Source organism: Cherax quadricarinatus, chromosome 33, assembly GCF_038502225.1.
Source record: "Cherax quadricarinatus isolate ZL_2023a chromosome 33, ASM3850222v1, whole genome shotgun sequence".
Classification (NCBI taxonomy): domain Eukaryota; kingdom Metazoa; phylum Arthropoda; class Malacostraca; order Decapoda; family Parastacidae; genus Cherax; species Cherax quadricarinatus.
In genome coordinates this window covers 5,496,858-5,513,720 of record NC_091324.1, presented here as the reverse complement: position 1 = coordinate 5,513,720, position 16,863 = coordinate 5,496,858, and the positions used below count along the sequence as shown (strand labels likewise).

Genomic DNA, 16,863 nt, shown 5'->3' with positions numbered 1-16,863 from the left:
ATTTTCTTCTTTTGCATACCCTACCAAATTCATCCACCAATCTCTGCAACTTCTCTTCAGAATCTCCCAAGAGCACAGTGTCATCAGCAAAGAGCAACTGTGACAACTCCCACTTTATGTGATTCTTTATCTTTTAACTCCACGCCTCTTGCCAAGACCCTCGCATTTACTTCTCTTACAACAACATCTATAAATATATTAAACAACCACGGTGACATCACACATCTTTGTCTAAGGCCTACTTTTACTGGGAAATAATTTCCCTCTTTCCTACATACTCTAACTTGAGCCTCACTATCCTCATAAAAACTCTTCACTGCTTTCAGTAACCTACCTCCTACACCATACACCTGCAACATCTGCCACATTGCAGATGTTGCAGGTATGATAAAAATGGTGGGGTATGATAAAAAAAAATCCTGAATAGGATATATTTTTCAAAAACTATTGGTTTTAAAAAGAAAATAAATTATTTATGCATAAGCTTGATATCTCATGGCTCTTCCTTAAGAGATGAAAGTGTGAAGTTACTGTTGCAACACGTTGCACATTTTATACTGAGAACCTGGTGCATCTTGAGTATTTCCCCAAGGCCACACAGACAATCAGTTTCAATATGGCTATTTTACCATACACAAGAAAACCATTTCGAGAAAGCCTTGTGGAATAAATTCATTGTGGCCCAGTCCCTCATCATAAATTGCACTTACCCTACAGTGATGAGTGCACTTTCCATCAACTATGCAGCACTTGAAAGTGTTGATATAAAATTCTTTGAGAGGCAAAGTCATGATGAAATCTCAGGATAAAATGATTCAAGTACTGTATTATAAATCACACAAAAGACTCACATAAGTATCACAGATGTCTTGCCGGTAACAACGAAACATTTCCTTCTCTTCTGATGTTAGTGCATTATCAGGCGGCAACAAAGATTTTTGTATAAAAGTATCCACCAATTTCAGGTACACTGGTTGGAAAAGCGTTAGCAACTCAGCCTGCTGCTCTCCCTCAAAGGTCATAATATCATCCTGAAAAACATGACATTATTAACATGATCAATAATACAATGCAGATTTTCTTTTAACAAATAGGCTGTATCCTACCAAGCAGGGTGACCCAAAAAGAAAAACAAAAGTCTTTCTTTTTTACAGTTGCTCCCAGCATTATATAGTCGCCTCTTATGACACATACGGCTTACGGAGGAAGAATTCTTTTCCACTTCTCCATGAAGATCAGAGGAAATAAAGAAAAACAAGAACTATTAAGAAAATTGAAGAAAACCCAGATGGGTGTGTAAATATATATATGAATGTACATGCATGTAGTAGGTTGGTAGACAGCAACCACCCAGGGAGGTAATACCGTTCTGCCAAGTGAATGTAAAACAAAAGCCTGAATTGTTTTACATGATGGTAGGATTGCTGGTGTCTTTTGTCTGTCTCATAAATATGCAAGATTACAGGTATGTCTTGCTACTTCTACTTACACTGAGGTCACACTACACATACATGTACACGTTTATTTATACACACTCATCTGAGTTTTCTTTGATTTTATCTTAAGAGTTCTTGGTCTTATTACTTTTCCTTTTATATCCATGGGGAAGTGGAATAAGAATCTTTCCTCCGTAAGCCATGCATGTTGTAAAAGTCAACTAAAATGCCGGGAACAATGGGCTAGTAACCCCTTTTCCTGTAAAGATTACTAAAAAGAATAAGAAGAAAATTGTCAAAGTGGGAAGTCTGAATGTGCATGGATGTTGTGCAAATGATAAGAAAGAGATGATTGTGGATGTTATGAATGAGAAGAAGCTGGATGTCCTGGCTTTAAGTGAAACAAAGCTGAAGGGGGTGGTAGAGTTTCAAAGGAGAGGAATAAATGGGATTAGGTCAGGAGTTTCAAATAGAGTTAGAGCTAAAGAAGGAGTAGCAATAATGTTGAAGGATAAGCTATGGCAGGAAAAGAGGGACTATAAATGTATTAATTCAAGGATTATGTGGAGTAAAATAAAGATTAGATGTGAAAAGTGGGTTATAGTAAGCGTGTATGCACCTCGAGAAGAAAGAAGTGTAGAGGAGAGAGAGAGATTTTGGGAAATGTTGAGTGAATGCATGGGGAGTTTTGAATCAAGTGTGAGAGTAATGGTGGTTGGGGATTTCAATGCTAAAGTGGGTAAAAATGTTATGGAGGGAGTAGTAGGTAAATTTGGGGTGCCAGGGGTAAATATAAATGAGGAGCCTTTAATTGAGCTATGTGTAGAAAGAGATTTGGTAATAAGTAATACATATATTATGAAAAAGAGGATAAATAAATATACAAGGTATGATGTAGCACGTAATGAAAGTAGTTTGTTAGATTATGTATTGGTGGATAAAAGGTTGATGGGTAGGCTCCAGGATGTACATGTTTATAGAGGGGCAACTGATATATCGGATCATTATTTAGTTGTAGCTACAGTTAGAGTAAGAGGTAGATGGGAAAAAAGGAAGGTGGCAACAACAAGTAAGAGGGAGGTGAAAGTGTATAAACTAAGGGAGGAGGAAGTTCGGGGGAGATATAAGCGACTGTTGGCAGAAAGGTGGGCTAGTGCAAAGATGAGTATTGCGGGGGTTGACGAGGGTTGGAATAGTTTTAAAAATGCAGTATTAGAATGTGGGGCAGAAGTTTGTGGTTATAGGAGGGTGGGGGCAGGTGGAAAGAGGAGTGATTGGTGGAATGATGAAGTAAAGGGTGTGATAAAAGAGAAAAAGTTAGCTTATGAAAGGTTTTTACAAAGCAGAGGTGTTATAAGAAGAGCAGAGTATATGGAGAGTAAAAGAAAGGTGAAGAGAGTGGTGAGAGAGTGCAAAAGGAGAGTGGATGATAGTGTGGGAGAGGCACTGTCAAGAAATTTTAATGAAAATAAGAAAAAATTTTGGAGTGAGTTAAACAAGTTAAGAAAGCCTAGAGAAAGTATGGATTTGTCAGTTAAAAACAGAGTAGGGGAGTTAGTAGATGGGGAGATGGAGGTATTAGGTAGATGGCGAGAATATTTTGAGGAACTTTTAAATATTGAGGAAGAAAGGGAGGCAGTAATTTCATGCACTGGTCAGGGAGGTATACCATCTTTTAGGAGTGAAGAGCAGAATGTAAGTGTGGGGGAGGTACGCGAGGCATTACGTAGAATGAAAGGGGGTAAAGCAGCTGGAACTGATGGGATCATGACAGAAATGTTAAAAGCAAGGGGGGATATAGTGTTGGAGTGGTTGGTACTTCTGTTTAATAAATGTATGAAAGAGGGGAAGGTACCTAGGGATTGGCAGAGAGCATGTATAGTCCCTTTATATAAAGGGAAAGGGGACAAAAGAGATTGTAAAAATTATAGAGGAATAAGTTTATTGAGTATACCAGGAAAAGTGTACGATAGGGTTATAATTGAAAGAATTAGAGGTAAGACAGAATGTAGGATTGCGGATGAGCAAGGAGGTTTCAGAGTGGGTAGGGGATGTGTAGATCAAGTGTTTACATTGAACCATATATGTGAACAGTATTTAGATAAAGGTAGGGAAGTTTATATTGCATTTATGGATTTAGAAAAGGCATATGATAGAGTGGATAGGGAAGCAATGTGGCAGATGTTGCAAGTATATGGAATAGGTGGTAAGTTACTAAATGCTGTAAAGAGTTTTTATGAGGATAGTGAGGCTCAGGTTAGGGTGTGTTGAAGAGAGGGAGACTACTTCCCGGTAAAAGTAGGTCTTAGACAGGGATGTGTAATGTCACCATGGTTGTTTAATATATTTATAGATGGAGTTGTAAAAGAAGTAAATGCTAGGGTGTTCGGGAGACGGGTGGGATTAAATTATGGGGAATCAAATTCAAAATGGGAATTAACACAGTTACTTTTTGCTGATGATACTGTGCTTATGGGAGATTCTAAAGAAAAATTGCAAAGGTTATTGGATGAGTTTGGGAATGTGTGTAAAGGTAGAAAGTTGAAAGTGAACATAGAAAAGAGTAAGGTGATGAGGGTATCAAATGATTTAGATAAAGAAAAATTGGATATCAAATTGGGGAGGAGGAGCATGGAAGAAGTGAATGTTTTCAGATACTTGGGAGTTGACGTGTCGGCGGATGGATTTATGAAGGATGAGGTTAATCATAGAATTGACGAGGGAAAAAAGGTGAGTGGTGCATTGAGGTATATGTGGAGTCAAGAAACGTTATCTATGGAGGCAAAGAAGGGAATGTATGAAAGTATAGTAGTACCAACACTCTTATATGGGTGTGAAGCTTGGGTGGTAAATGCAGCAGCGAGGAGACGGTTGGAGGCAGTGGAGATGTCCTGTTTAAGGGCAATGTGTGGTGTAAATATTATGCAGCAAATTCGGAGTGTGGAAATTACTAAAAGGTGTGGAGTTAATAAAAGTATTAGTCAGAGGGCAGAAGAGGGGTTGTTGAGGTGGTTTGGTCATTTAGAGAGAATGGATCAAAGTAGAATGACATGGAAAGCATATAAATCTATAGGGGAAGGAAGGCGGGGTAGGGGCCATCCTCGAAAGGGTTGGAGAGAGGGGGTAAAGGAGGTTTTGTGGGCAAGGGGCTTGGACTTCCAGCAAGCGTGCGTGAGCGTGTTAGATAGGAGTGAATGGAGACGAATGGTACTTGGTACCTGACGATCTGTTGGAGTGTGAGCAGGGTAATATTTAGTGAAGGGATTCAGGGAAACCGGTTATTTTCATATAGTCGGACTTGAGTCCTGGAAATGGGAAGTACAATGCCTGCACTTTAAAGGAGGGGTTTGGGATATTGGCAGTTTGGAGGGATATGTTGTGTATCTTTATATGTATATGCTTCTAAACTGTTGTATTCTGAGCACCTCTGCAAAAACAGTGATTATGTTTGAGTGTGGTGAAAGTGTTGAATGATGATGAAAGCATTTTCTTTTTGGGGATTTTCTTTCTTTTTTTGGGTCACCCTGCCTCAGTGGGAGACGGCTGACTTGTTGGGGAAAAAAAAAAAAAAAAAAACATGCATGTGTAACAGAAATAGCAAGATACAGTAGGGCCCCACTTTACAGTGTTTCACATTACGGCGTTCCGCTTATACGGACATTTCAAATTATGAACAAAACTCGCTATATGGCTTCCCCACCTGACTTTCTAATAGGGTCACCGCACCCCACCCCACCCAGTTTGTTTACATTCTCCATGAGCTCCGTAAGCACCATGTCTCTTCATTATGTCTGGAAACTCCAAAATTTCAGGTGTTTTTAATATTTCATATTTTTTTCTTTTTTAACAAGTCGGCTGTCTCCCACCGAGGCAGGGTGACCCAAAAAAGAAAGAAAATCCCCAAAAAGAAAATACTTTCACCTCACTCACATACAATCACTTTTTTGCAGAGGTGCTCAGAATACAACAGTTTAGAAGCATATACATATAAAGATACACAACATATCCCTCCAAACTGCCAATATCCTGAACCCCTCCTTTAGAGTGCAGGCATTGCACTTCCCATTTCCAGGACTCAAGTCCGGCTATATAAAAACAATGCTTGCTGGAAGTCCAAGCCCCTTGCACACAAAACCTCCTTTACCCCCTCCCTCCAACCCTTCCTACCCTACTACTCATCTCACCCTAGATTAAGACAAATATTTTAAGGTAAGTAATGAGTGTACTATATGTGTATTTTACTTTTTTACTGTTATTTAATGCCTAGTTCTATTGATAACTTAATATATGTTTGTGTAAACTTGTTATCTAGTATTTATATGCATTTATCAGTGGAAAAAAAGGGTGTTCCACTTTACGGCGATTTCTGCTTCATGGCGGTAGCCTGGAACCTAACCTGCCGTGTAAGTGGGGCCCCTACTGTATACCTGTTATCCAGCATGTTTAAAAGAGAAAAAAAAGTCACCAACAATCCTACCATTATGTAAAACAATTACAGGTTTCCGTTTCACACTCCAACCCCTCTGAAAATGGTAGTACATACCTCTTTGGGTGGCTGCAGTTTACCAACCTATTACCTAGGACAATGCAGATACAGTACAGTAAATCATTTATCTCTTGACGCTTATCTATATATTATTTACATTTTAATAACTCGTTGAAGCAATTGCACTAATTGACGAGGAAGTAAAGCTATACTTCATTTCCTGTTGAGCGGCCTATTAATATTGAATACCTGTTAAGCAGACAATATGCTAAATGTGCATGCAATTTTTAGTGATGACAAAGGTATACAGTACAGTAAAGCTCCAACTTATGATGGTACAAAGTCTCCAAAAATTTATCGTCAGCCAATGGTTTGGCACTCAGAACTTATTTTCCCACAAGAAATAATGTAAAATTAATTAGTGTATTCCTGAATCCTAACATTTTGTATCTAACTTCAGTAAATTTTTTTCTCAAATTTTTTACCTAATCTTTTACCTTCAATGTGCCTTTTTAATTGCATGTACATCAACTCGAAGGTCACAGATTTCATTTTCCATGCCATTTGGGTATCACTGCTACTACTATTCTTGCATTTCCAGAGACAAGATACATGACTTTTTCCAAGGTTGAGGCGAGAGTAAACAAAGCTCTGGTAGCTTGTTTACTTCCAACAATTAGAAAAGGAAATGTATTAGGTTCACTTCATGCATAACCTATAATGTGTATCATACACATTATATAGTACTGTACTGTAGTTACACATTCATACCTTCTATGATGGTATGTCTATCTTTATAATAAATATAAAGGTGTGAAGAAAAACGTCCTCCCTCACTTCTTAATATAAACGAGGCAATTTGTTCTCTCTCTGATGCTCACTTGTAAACAATGGGTTTAAAATAGGCACACATGAGGTTACTTGCACTCTAGCACTTCTACACCTATATCTTCCTTATCACAGCCACCAACAATCAGAAGAGGTGTAGTACTAGTCCTCAGTAGGCATTTCTGGGCAATTACCATGAAATTTAAAAATAGCTAAGGCATTCTGCATGTTTTAAGAATCCTCACTTATAATACAGCCAAGCATGGGAGGAGAGGGGAAAGAGGAAAGGACAGCCATGACTGCTACACTCAGGGCTTGAAAACTACAGCATAAAACAGTAATGCCACTTCACCTCAGATTACCAGAGAATTACTGGCTAAACAGAAACAGGCAGAGAGAAATCCTCCTTTTAATCAAAAAGTTCCAGTGGCTGCGAATACCATTCAATTGCATGAACGACTGAGCAAGTTTCTCTAACCCTTTATCTCAGTGCATCTCACAAGAAAACTTAAAAAACTTATGTAAAATATACTTATATACAAATGCCTCTCTCCTCTATTTCCCTCCTCCTCCACACTCTTCTAATTTTTTTAATATACCTGCTGTATCATTCAGCAGGTATATTTCATGAAAATAAGCTTTTAACAAACTAACCTGGATAGTGAACCATACAGCAAAAGGAATGTTTGAGGTAGTCTCATCAGTGGGATACTGGCCAGGGGTAGCTGCACACTGGAGGAGGAGAGCCACAACCTGCACCACTGTCGCTTGATGCTCAGCTTGGAGTGCACACTGTAGTAGTAACCGGGAATGGCACTCAACCACTGAGGTAAAAAGACTGTACACCAATGATGCTGTGTTCTGTGGAAATAAAAAGGCAAAATAAGTTCAGTACTAAATTTCCCATTGTTTAAATGCCTTTCTTATGAAAGTAACCACTGAATGAAATGTAAATAACCTTATGAGTATTAATGAGTAATATACAGCAGATCCTTTGAACAATGCATTTTTATTATATTCTTTTTTTCAACATGTCGGCCGTCTCCCACAGAGGCAGGGTGACCCAAAAAGAAAGAAAATCCCCAGAAAGAAAATAATTTCATCATCATTTAACACTTTCACCTCACTCACACATAATCACTGTTTTTGCAAAGGTGCCCAGAATACAACAGCTTAGAAGCATATATGTATAAAGATACACAACATATCCCTCCAAACTGCCAATATCCCAAATCCCTACTTTAAAGTGCAGGCACTGTACTTCCCATTTCCAGGACTCAAGTCCGGCTATATAAAAATAACCGGTTTCCCTGAATCCCTTCACTAAATATTACCCTGCTCACACTCCAACAGCTCGTCAGGTCCCAAATACCATTCGTTTCCATTCACTCCTATCGAACATGCTAACGCACACTTGCTAGAAGTCCAAGCCCCTCGCCCACAAAACCTCCTTTACCCCTTCCTTCCAACCTTTTCGAGGACGACCCCTACCCCGCCTTCCTTCCCCTACAGATTTATACGCTCTCCATGGCATTCTACTTTGATCCATTCTCTCTAAATGACCAAACCACCTCAACAACCCCTCTTCAGCCCTCTGACTAATACTTTTATTAACTCCACACCTTCTCCTAATTTCCACACTCCGAATTTTCTGCACAATATTTACACCACACATTGGTAGGTTGGTAGACAGCAACTACCCAGAGAGGTACTACCGCCCTGCCAAGTGAGTGTAAAACGAAAGCCTGTAATTGTTTTACATGATGGTAGGATTGCTGGTGTCCTTTTTTCTGTCTCATAAACGTGCAAGATTTCAGGTACGTCTTGCTACTTCTACTTACACTTAGGTCACACTACACATACATGTACAAGCATATATATACACACACCCCTCTGGGTTTTCTGCTATTTTCTTTCTAGGTCTTGTTCTTGTTTATTTCCTCTTATCTCCATGGGGAAGTGGAACAGAATTCTTCCTCTGTAAGCCATGCGTGTTGTAAGAGGCGACTAAAATGCCGGGAGCATGGGGCTAGTAACGCCTTCTCCTGTATAAATTACTAAATTTAAAAAGAAAAACTTTTAGTTTTCTTTTTGGGCCACCCTGCCTTGGTGGGATACAGCCGGTTTGTTGAAAAAAAAAAAAACATTGCCCTTAGACAGGATATCTGCACTGCCTCCAACCTCATCCTTGCTGAAATTCTGTGACAAATTTGTATAGTATGCCATAAATCTTGAACAGCACAATGATAAAGTTTTAAAAAGATGGTTCAGGCATGAAAACATTTCCATTCAGGGATTTATATAGTCTGGGGGAAGCTGGTTGCTGAGTCTGGCTCAATACAGTGCATGCTGTAGTGGCCCTTAACCTTAGCAGATAACTGACTAACAGCTATTAGTTGACAAGAGAGACTCACAGTCATCTATTGCTCAGTCACAAAACCATCTCAAAACACTTCTTAATCAACAAGCATACATTTCACTATAGTACATGAAAACTGTATGAGTGGCCTATTCCTGCCAGCTTCACACAGTTTGTTAGAAGGGCAGTTGGTGGTGGAGCAACTAGTACTGGTTCCACTCTCGACTAATGCTAGTTAGTGTGTGTGTTACCCATGATGTTCTGAGAGAACCTGTTTATTCTCAGACGTTTATCAAAGGAATGAATAGATTGTAGGACACCCAAACAGTTGAACCGAGGTCAAAAATATTGGCAGGTGCATATTCAATGACACAAAAAATTGTGTACTAGTACAATGGACACATCCTCATCACCTGCATACTAGTAGGTTGGACACTGTTTAAGGGTTAAAAAGGTACAGTGGACTCCTGGATTTCGTAGTTGTCGGATTTCGTAATATTTGGAAATATTAACGTTTTTTCATGAAAATATTGGCTCGCTGAGCTCAGTAACAGTCATTCGTCCTGAACGCGCCTGCACGGCAACAGCGGCCCAACACTCAGTGTGTCATTGTTTGTCAGCCAGTGAGCACGATCCCACGCAATCATACGATGCATTTCATATTATTCCAATCTTTTTAATGCTTACAACTGCTAAATAATCCATCATGGGCCCCAAGGAAGTTCCTCATGCCAGCCAGCCCTTTGGTAAAGGGCTGAGAGCGAGGGAAGAACATGCCTTTTTCAGTGATTCTGCAATATGTACGATACTAAAGCAGCAGGAGTCGATAAAGGCTATAGTGCCAGCCAGGGATAAAGTGTAGCATTAACAGTGCAGCAAGTAGGTTAAGTGATTAATCGATAGAAAAAGGACAGCACGAAACTGACTTCTCCAATGTTGTTGGAGTTATATATGGCGACTGACAACACCACCATCTCTGCTGCTGATATCACCACAACTATGCAAGGCTTTTTTCAGTGGCTCTTCTACACCCAACAACAAAGAACACTTGACAGTTAACCCTTTCAGGGTCGCCAGGCCCTCTCCAAGACTTGTTCTCAGGGTCGCCAAATTTAAAAAAAAAAAAAAAAATCTTATGAAAAGATAGAGAATCTTTTCCCGACCATAATGGCACCAAAAGTATGAAATTTGATGGAAAACTTACGGAATTATGCTCTCGCAAAGTTAGCGGTCTCGACGGTGTTTACGCATCGGCGATTTTGCCCACTTTGAGCCCTATTTTTGGCCAATTTCAATGTATTAGTCGACAAAAATCATAACTATTTTGCTAGAACTGCAATTTTTTTATCGAATGAGTACAAGAAACCACCCATTTACCGATTTCAACTACCCAATACAGTGGTCAGAATTTAGCAATTTTGCCAATTTCACACAAATTTCAAAAGATGCCAATTTCCAAATAGGGTCCAGAATAAACAAGAAAGACATTCCTGGCACTAAAATAACATTTCCTCTGTTCATTAGTCACGTCCCCACGCCCCTCTTACATTCTTTTGCTCTCCACTTTGAATTTTTATTCTCACAAAAAATAGATTTACTGTTATGCAGACTACTGCATTAGTGTAAAAATGGTATAAATAATATCGGCGCACTTGTGAAAGAATATTAGACTCCCCAGTTGACGTGTATTGGACACTTAGCATGATTTGTTTACTTTAGAACTTTGGTAAAAATTGAACATTTCTGCTACTTTGAGCTCAATTTCAAGGTACTTTCATTGTAAAACCAGTCAAAATCATCTCAATTTCTGTAACATGTCTTCCATTCTATAAAATGAGACCAGGAAAACTAGAATACAGGTCTCCCTCAACATTCGCGAGGGTTAGGGGATCAAGAGCCTCGCGAATGTTGAAAAACCGTGAATGTTTGGTGCCCCAATATATTGTAGGGAAATATATTACAATACTGCTTCCTTAAGTTGTTGAACCATGAATAATCATAAAATACTACATGAAAACGTCATAAATTGTACTAAACATATACATGTTATGCTTTAATAATGTATGTTATTTAATAACATGTATGTTAATAACATGTATGTTATTAAATACCACAGACTCCACCAATGCCTCCACCACTGCGAGTCCCTACTACCCTCCCTCCGACCCCCGCAACTGGCAGCCAGCCCTCCCACCACTCAGTGTGGTGAGTGTTTTGTTTGTTCATTATTTGCTATTAAACTACAGAATAAATAATGTAAACCCATTCTTGACTGCATATTGGAATGGCTATTAGGAAAGGTATTAGATGGTGACATCATGTGTTTACTCTTGAACACAGCAAAGAATCGAACATTTCTGCTATTGCTAATAATAACAATAGTAATAATAATAATAATAATAATAATCATAATAATAATAATAATAATAATAATGTAGTAGGCTGGTAGACAGCAACCACCCAGGGAGGTACTACTGTCCTGCCAAGTGAGTGTAAAACGAAAGCCTGAAATTGTTTTACATGATGGTAGGATTGCTGGTGTCTTTTGTCTGTCTCATAAATATGCAAGATTACAGGTACGTCTTGCTACTTCTACTTACACTTAGGTCACACTACACATACATGTACACGTTTATTTATACACACTCATCTGAGTTTTCTTTGATTTTATCTTAATAGTTCTTGGTCTTATTACTTTTCCTTTTATATCCATGGGGAAGTGGAATAAGAATCTTTCCTCCGTAAGCCATGCGTGTTGTAAAAGTCAACTAAAATGCCGGGAACAATGGGCTAGTAACCCCTTTCCCTGCAAAGATTACTAAGAAGAATAAGAAGAAGAAAATTGTCGAAGTGGGAAGTCTGAATGTGCGTGGATGTTGTGCAAATGATAAGAAAGAGATGATTGTGGATGTTATGAATGAGAAGAAACTGGATGTCCTGGCTTTAAGTGAAACAAAGCTGACGGGGGTGGGAGAGTTTCAATGGAGAGGAATAAATGGGATTAGGTCAGGGGTTTCAAATAGAGTTAGAGCTAAAGAAGGAGTAGCAATAATGTTGAAGGATAAGCTATGGCAGGAAAAGAGGGACTACAAATGTATAAATTCAAGGATTATGAGGAGTAAAATAAAGATTGGATGTGAAAAGTGGGTTATAGTAAGCGTGTATGCACCTGGAGAAGAGAGAAGTGTAGAGGAGAGAGAGAGATTCTGGGAAATGATGAGTGAATGCGTGGGGAGTTTTGAATCAAGTGTGAGAGTAATGGTGGTTGGGGATTTCAATGCTAAAGTGGGTAAAAATGTTATGGAGGGAGTAGTAGGTAAATTTGGGGTGCCAGGGGTAAATGTAAATGGGGAGCCTTTAATTGAGCTATGTGTAGAAAGAAATTTGGTAATAAGTAATACATATTTTATGAAAAAGAGGATAAATAAATATACAAGGTATGATGTAGCACGTAATGAAAGTAGTTTGTTATATTATGTATTGGTGGATAAAAGGTTGATGGGTAGGCTCCAGGATGTACATGTTTATAGAGGGGCAACTGATATATTGGATCATTATTTAGTTGTAGCTACAGTTAGAGTAAGAGGTAGATGGGAAAAGAGGAAGGTGGCAACAACAAGTAAGAGGGAGGTGAAAGTGTATAAACTAAGGGAGGAGGAACTTCGGGCGAGATATAAGCGACTATTGGCAGAAAGGTGGGCTAGTGCAAAGATGAGTAGTGGGGGGGTTGAAGAGGGTTGGAATAGTTTTAAAAATGCAGTATTATAGAGTGGGAGAGGCACTGTCAAGAAATTTTAATGAAAATAAGAAAAAATTTTGGAGTGAGTTAAACAAGTTAAGAAAGCCTAGGGAAAGTATGGATTTGTCAGTTAAAAACAGAGTAGGGGAGTTAGTAGATGGGGAGAGGGAGGTATTAGGTAGATGGCGAGAATATTTTGAGGAACTTTTAAATGTTGAGGAAGAAAGGGAGGCGGTAATTTCATGCACTGGCCAGGGAGGTATACCATCTTTTAGGAGTGAAGAAGAGCAGAATGTAAGTGTGGTGGAGGTACGTGCGGCATTACGTAGAATGAAAGGGGGTAAAGCAGCTGGAACTGATGGGGTCATGACAGAAATGTTAAAAGCAGGGGGGGATATAGTGTTGGAGTGGTTGGTACTTTTGTTTAATAAATGTATGAAAGAGGGGAAGGTACCTAGGGATTGGCAGAGAGCATGTATAGTCCCTTTATATAAAGGGAAAAGGGACAAAAGAGATTGTAAAAATTATAGAGGAATAAGTTTACTGAGTACACCAGGAAAAGTATACGGTAGAGTTATAATTGAAAGAATTAGAGGTAAGACAGAATGTAGAATTGCGGATGAGCAAGGAGGCTTCAGAGTGGGTAGGGGATGTGTAGATCAAGTGTTTACATTGAAGCATATATGTGAACAGTATTTAGATAAAGGTAGGGAAGTTTTTATTGCATTTATGGATTTAGAAAAGGCATATGATAGAGTGGATAGAGGAGCAATGTGGCAGATGTTGCAAGTATATGGAATAGGTGGTAAGTTACTAAATGCTGTAAAGAGCTTTTATGAGGATAGTGAGGCTCAGGTTAGGGTGTGTAGAAGAGAGGGAGAATACTTTCCAGTAAAAGTAGGTCTTAGACAGGGATGTGTAATGTCACCATGGTTGTTTAATATATTTATAGATGGGGTTGTAAAAGAAGTAAATGCTAGGGTGTCCAGGAGAGGGGTGGGATTACATTATGGGGAATCAAATTCAAAATGGGAATTGACACAGTTACTTTTTGCTGATGATACTGTGCTTATGGGAGATTCTAAAGAAAAATTGTGAAGGTTAGTGGATGAGTTTGAGAATGTGTGTAAAGGTAGAAAGTTGAAAGTGAACATAGAAAAGAGTAAGGTGATGAGGGTATCAAATGATTTAGATAAAGAAAAATTGGATATCAAATTGGGGAGGAGGAGTATGGAAGAAGTGAATGTTTTCAGATACTTGGGAGTTGACGTGTCGGCGGATGGATTTATGAAGGATGAGGTTAATCATAGAATTGATGAGGGAAAAAAGGTGAGTGGTGCATTGAGGTATATGTGGAGTCAAAAAACGTTATCTATGGAGGCAAAGAAGGGAATGTATGAAAGTATAGTAGTACCAACACTCTTATATGGATGTGAAGCTTGGGTGGTAAATGCAGCAGCGAGGAGACGGTTGGAGGCAGTGGAGATGTCCTGTCTAAGGGCAATGTATGGTGTAAATATTATGCAGAAAATTCGGAGTGCGGAAATTAGGAGAAGGTGTGGAGTTAATAAAAGCATTAGTCAGAGGGCAGAAGAGGGGTTGAGGTGGTTTGGTCATTTAGAGAGAATGGATCAAAGTAGAATGACATGGAAAGCATATAAATCTATAGGGGAAGGAAAGAGGGGTATGGGTCGTCCTCGAAAGGGTTGGAAAGAGGGGGTAAAGGAGGTTTTGTGGGCGAGGGGCTTGGATTTCCAGCAAGCGTGCATGAGCGTGTTAGATAGGAGTGAATGGAGACGAATGATACTTGGGACCTGACGATCTGTTGGAGTGTGAGCAGGGTAATATTTAGTGAAGGGAATCAGGGAAACCGGTTATTTTCATATAGTCGGACTTGAGTCCTGGAAATGGGAAGTACAATGCCTGCACTTTAAAGGAGGGGTTTGGGATATTGGCAGTTTGGAGGGATATGTTGTGTATCTTTATGCGTATATGCTTCTGAACTGTTGTATTCTGAGCACCTCTGCAAAAGCAGTGATAATGTGTGAGTGTGGTGAAAGTGTTGAATGATGATGAAAGTATTTTCTTTTTGGGGATTTTCTTTCTTTTTTGGGTCACCCTTCCTCGGTGGGAGACAACCGACTTGTTGAAAAAAAAAAATAATCATAATAATAATAAATATGATATAATTGAAGAAGGAAATTGTACAAAAATACGAGGGAGTGGTTGACACATCGTCAGTGTGACTTTGTTTATGCTGGAGTGAACATTAGTCTCCCTGCTCTTCCAAACACTTCACAATAATTCAGCGGTTGAGGCAGTGGTATTTAATAACATATATGTTATAAATAATAATAGTACATATTATTAATAACATGTATTATTATTTGTACCTCTGTATGTGTGCACAAATTGGAAATAAATAAAAATAAAAAAAAAAAAACATGTATGTATTTAATAACATGTTATAAATAATAATAGTACATATTATTAATAACGTATTATTATTAACATGTATGTTATTAAATACCATTGCCTCAATCACTGCCTCTACCACTCCAGTCACACTCAATCTACAAGCACCAAACACAATGAATTATTGTGAAATGTTTGGAAGAGCAGGGAGACTAATGTTCACTCCAGCATAAACAAAGTCACACTGACGATGTGTCAACCACTCCCTTGTATTTTTGTACAATTTCCTTCTTCAATTATATCATATTTATTATTATTATTACTATTGTTACTATTAGCTGTAGCAGAAATGTTTAATTCTTTGCAGTGTTCAAGAGTAAACACATGATGTCACCATCTAATACCTGTCCGAATAGCCATTCCAATATGCAGTCATGAATGGGTTTACATTATTTATACTGTAGTTTAATAGCAAATAATGAACAAATAGAACACTCACCACACTGAGTGGTGGGAGGGCTGGCTGCCAGTTGCGGGGGTCAGAGGGAGGGTAGTAGGGACTCGCAGGTGGCGGGAAACTTAAATATGATTTGGCGGCTGGGAATTTGGTGGCTGGGAATTTGGCGGTTGGGAATTCGCGAATGTGTGAAGCCTGTGAAAGTTGAAAACGTGAATGTTGAGGGAGACCTGTACAACAATAAATACCATACGAAAATACAGTGCAAAGTCACTGTTTTAATCCAAAAACACAGTTTTTTTTTTCTCATTACGCACTGTGTGCTGCAGGATTTTTTTTATACTGCGCAAACTGACCACATAGACCCATTCTTTCATATGTAGGCCTACCAGCTTTCTCTCACTAGATCTGAGGGCGCTAGAATTTAGGTGTACTAGTACGTCAAAAACCCTGGTGCGTAAGCCGTACTAGTACAGCCAAAACCCTGGAAGGGTTAAGGAGAGAGACATATAACATATTTTATTCATTCTAGAGTATTTATCATGTTTCTATGTTATTAATATTGTTTATTATGTCATATTAGATGAATTGTGCTAGATAAATAAGCTGCAGAGTTGATATTAGTGCCATATTGAAGGACTACCTTGTCCTGTCTCCCAACACAATTCCTAACATACGCCAGAAACAGACCTCTCTGGAACACTTTTTTGAGCGACAGGGGTCCAGTGACTTTCAAGCTGGTCCTAGTGGCATTAAAAAACAAAGGATGGAAGTAACCCCGGAAAAGAACTTGGTACCTGAAGTCTTTATGGAAGGGGATTTCCCCTTCCAAACAATAGTAACTCCTCCATCCTCTCCCCTTCTCCCATCTTCCATACATCAACAAGTCTATAATAAAGGTAAGTGTCATTTTATTATTGTTTTATTCTGCATGTCTTATTGTTTTCTGTGTAGGTAAATGTATATTTCATGTAAAAAAATTGTTTTTTTTTAGTACTTGTGGGTGTCTGGAACGGATTAATTGGATTTACATTATTTCTTATGGGGAAAATGAATTACGAAATCGTCAGATTCGGGTTTGGTCACTCTCTCAGGAACGGATTAATTACGATAACCAGGGGTCCACTGTACTTCTTGATATAT

General features: G+C 38.8%; 1 protein-coding gene across 4 annotated transcripts in view; it reads right to left on the bottom strand.

Moving 5' to 3' along the window:
* Positions 1–16,863, bottom strand: part of cdm (importin-13-like protein cdm) — a 546,045-nt gene that overhangs the window by 93,944 nt on the left and 435,238 nt on the right. For all 4 annotated transcript variants that reach the window (XR_011392708.1, XM_053784034.2, XM_053784033.2 and 1 more), the window contains exons 8-9: positions 7,405–7,611; positions 852–1,031 (exon numbers count right to left, since the gene is read on the bottom strand). Coding sequence is in view for 3 of the 4 variants with exons in the window: in XM_053784034.2 (XP_053640009.1) it covers positions 852–1,031; positions 7,405–7,611 (387 nt within the window). In the remaining variant the exon portion in view is untranslated. The remainder of the gene's footprint in view (positions 1–851; positions 1,032–7,404; positions 7,612–16,863) is intronic.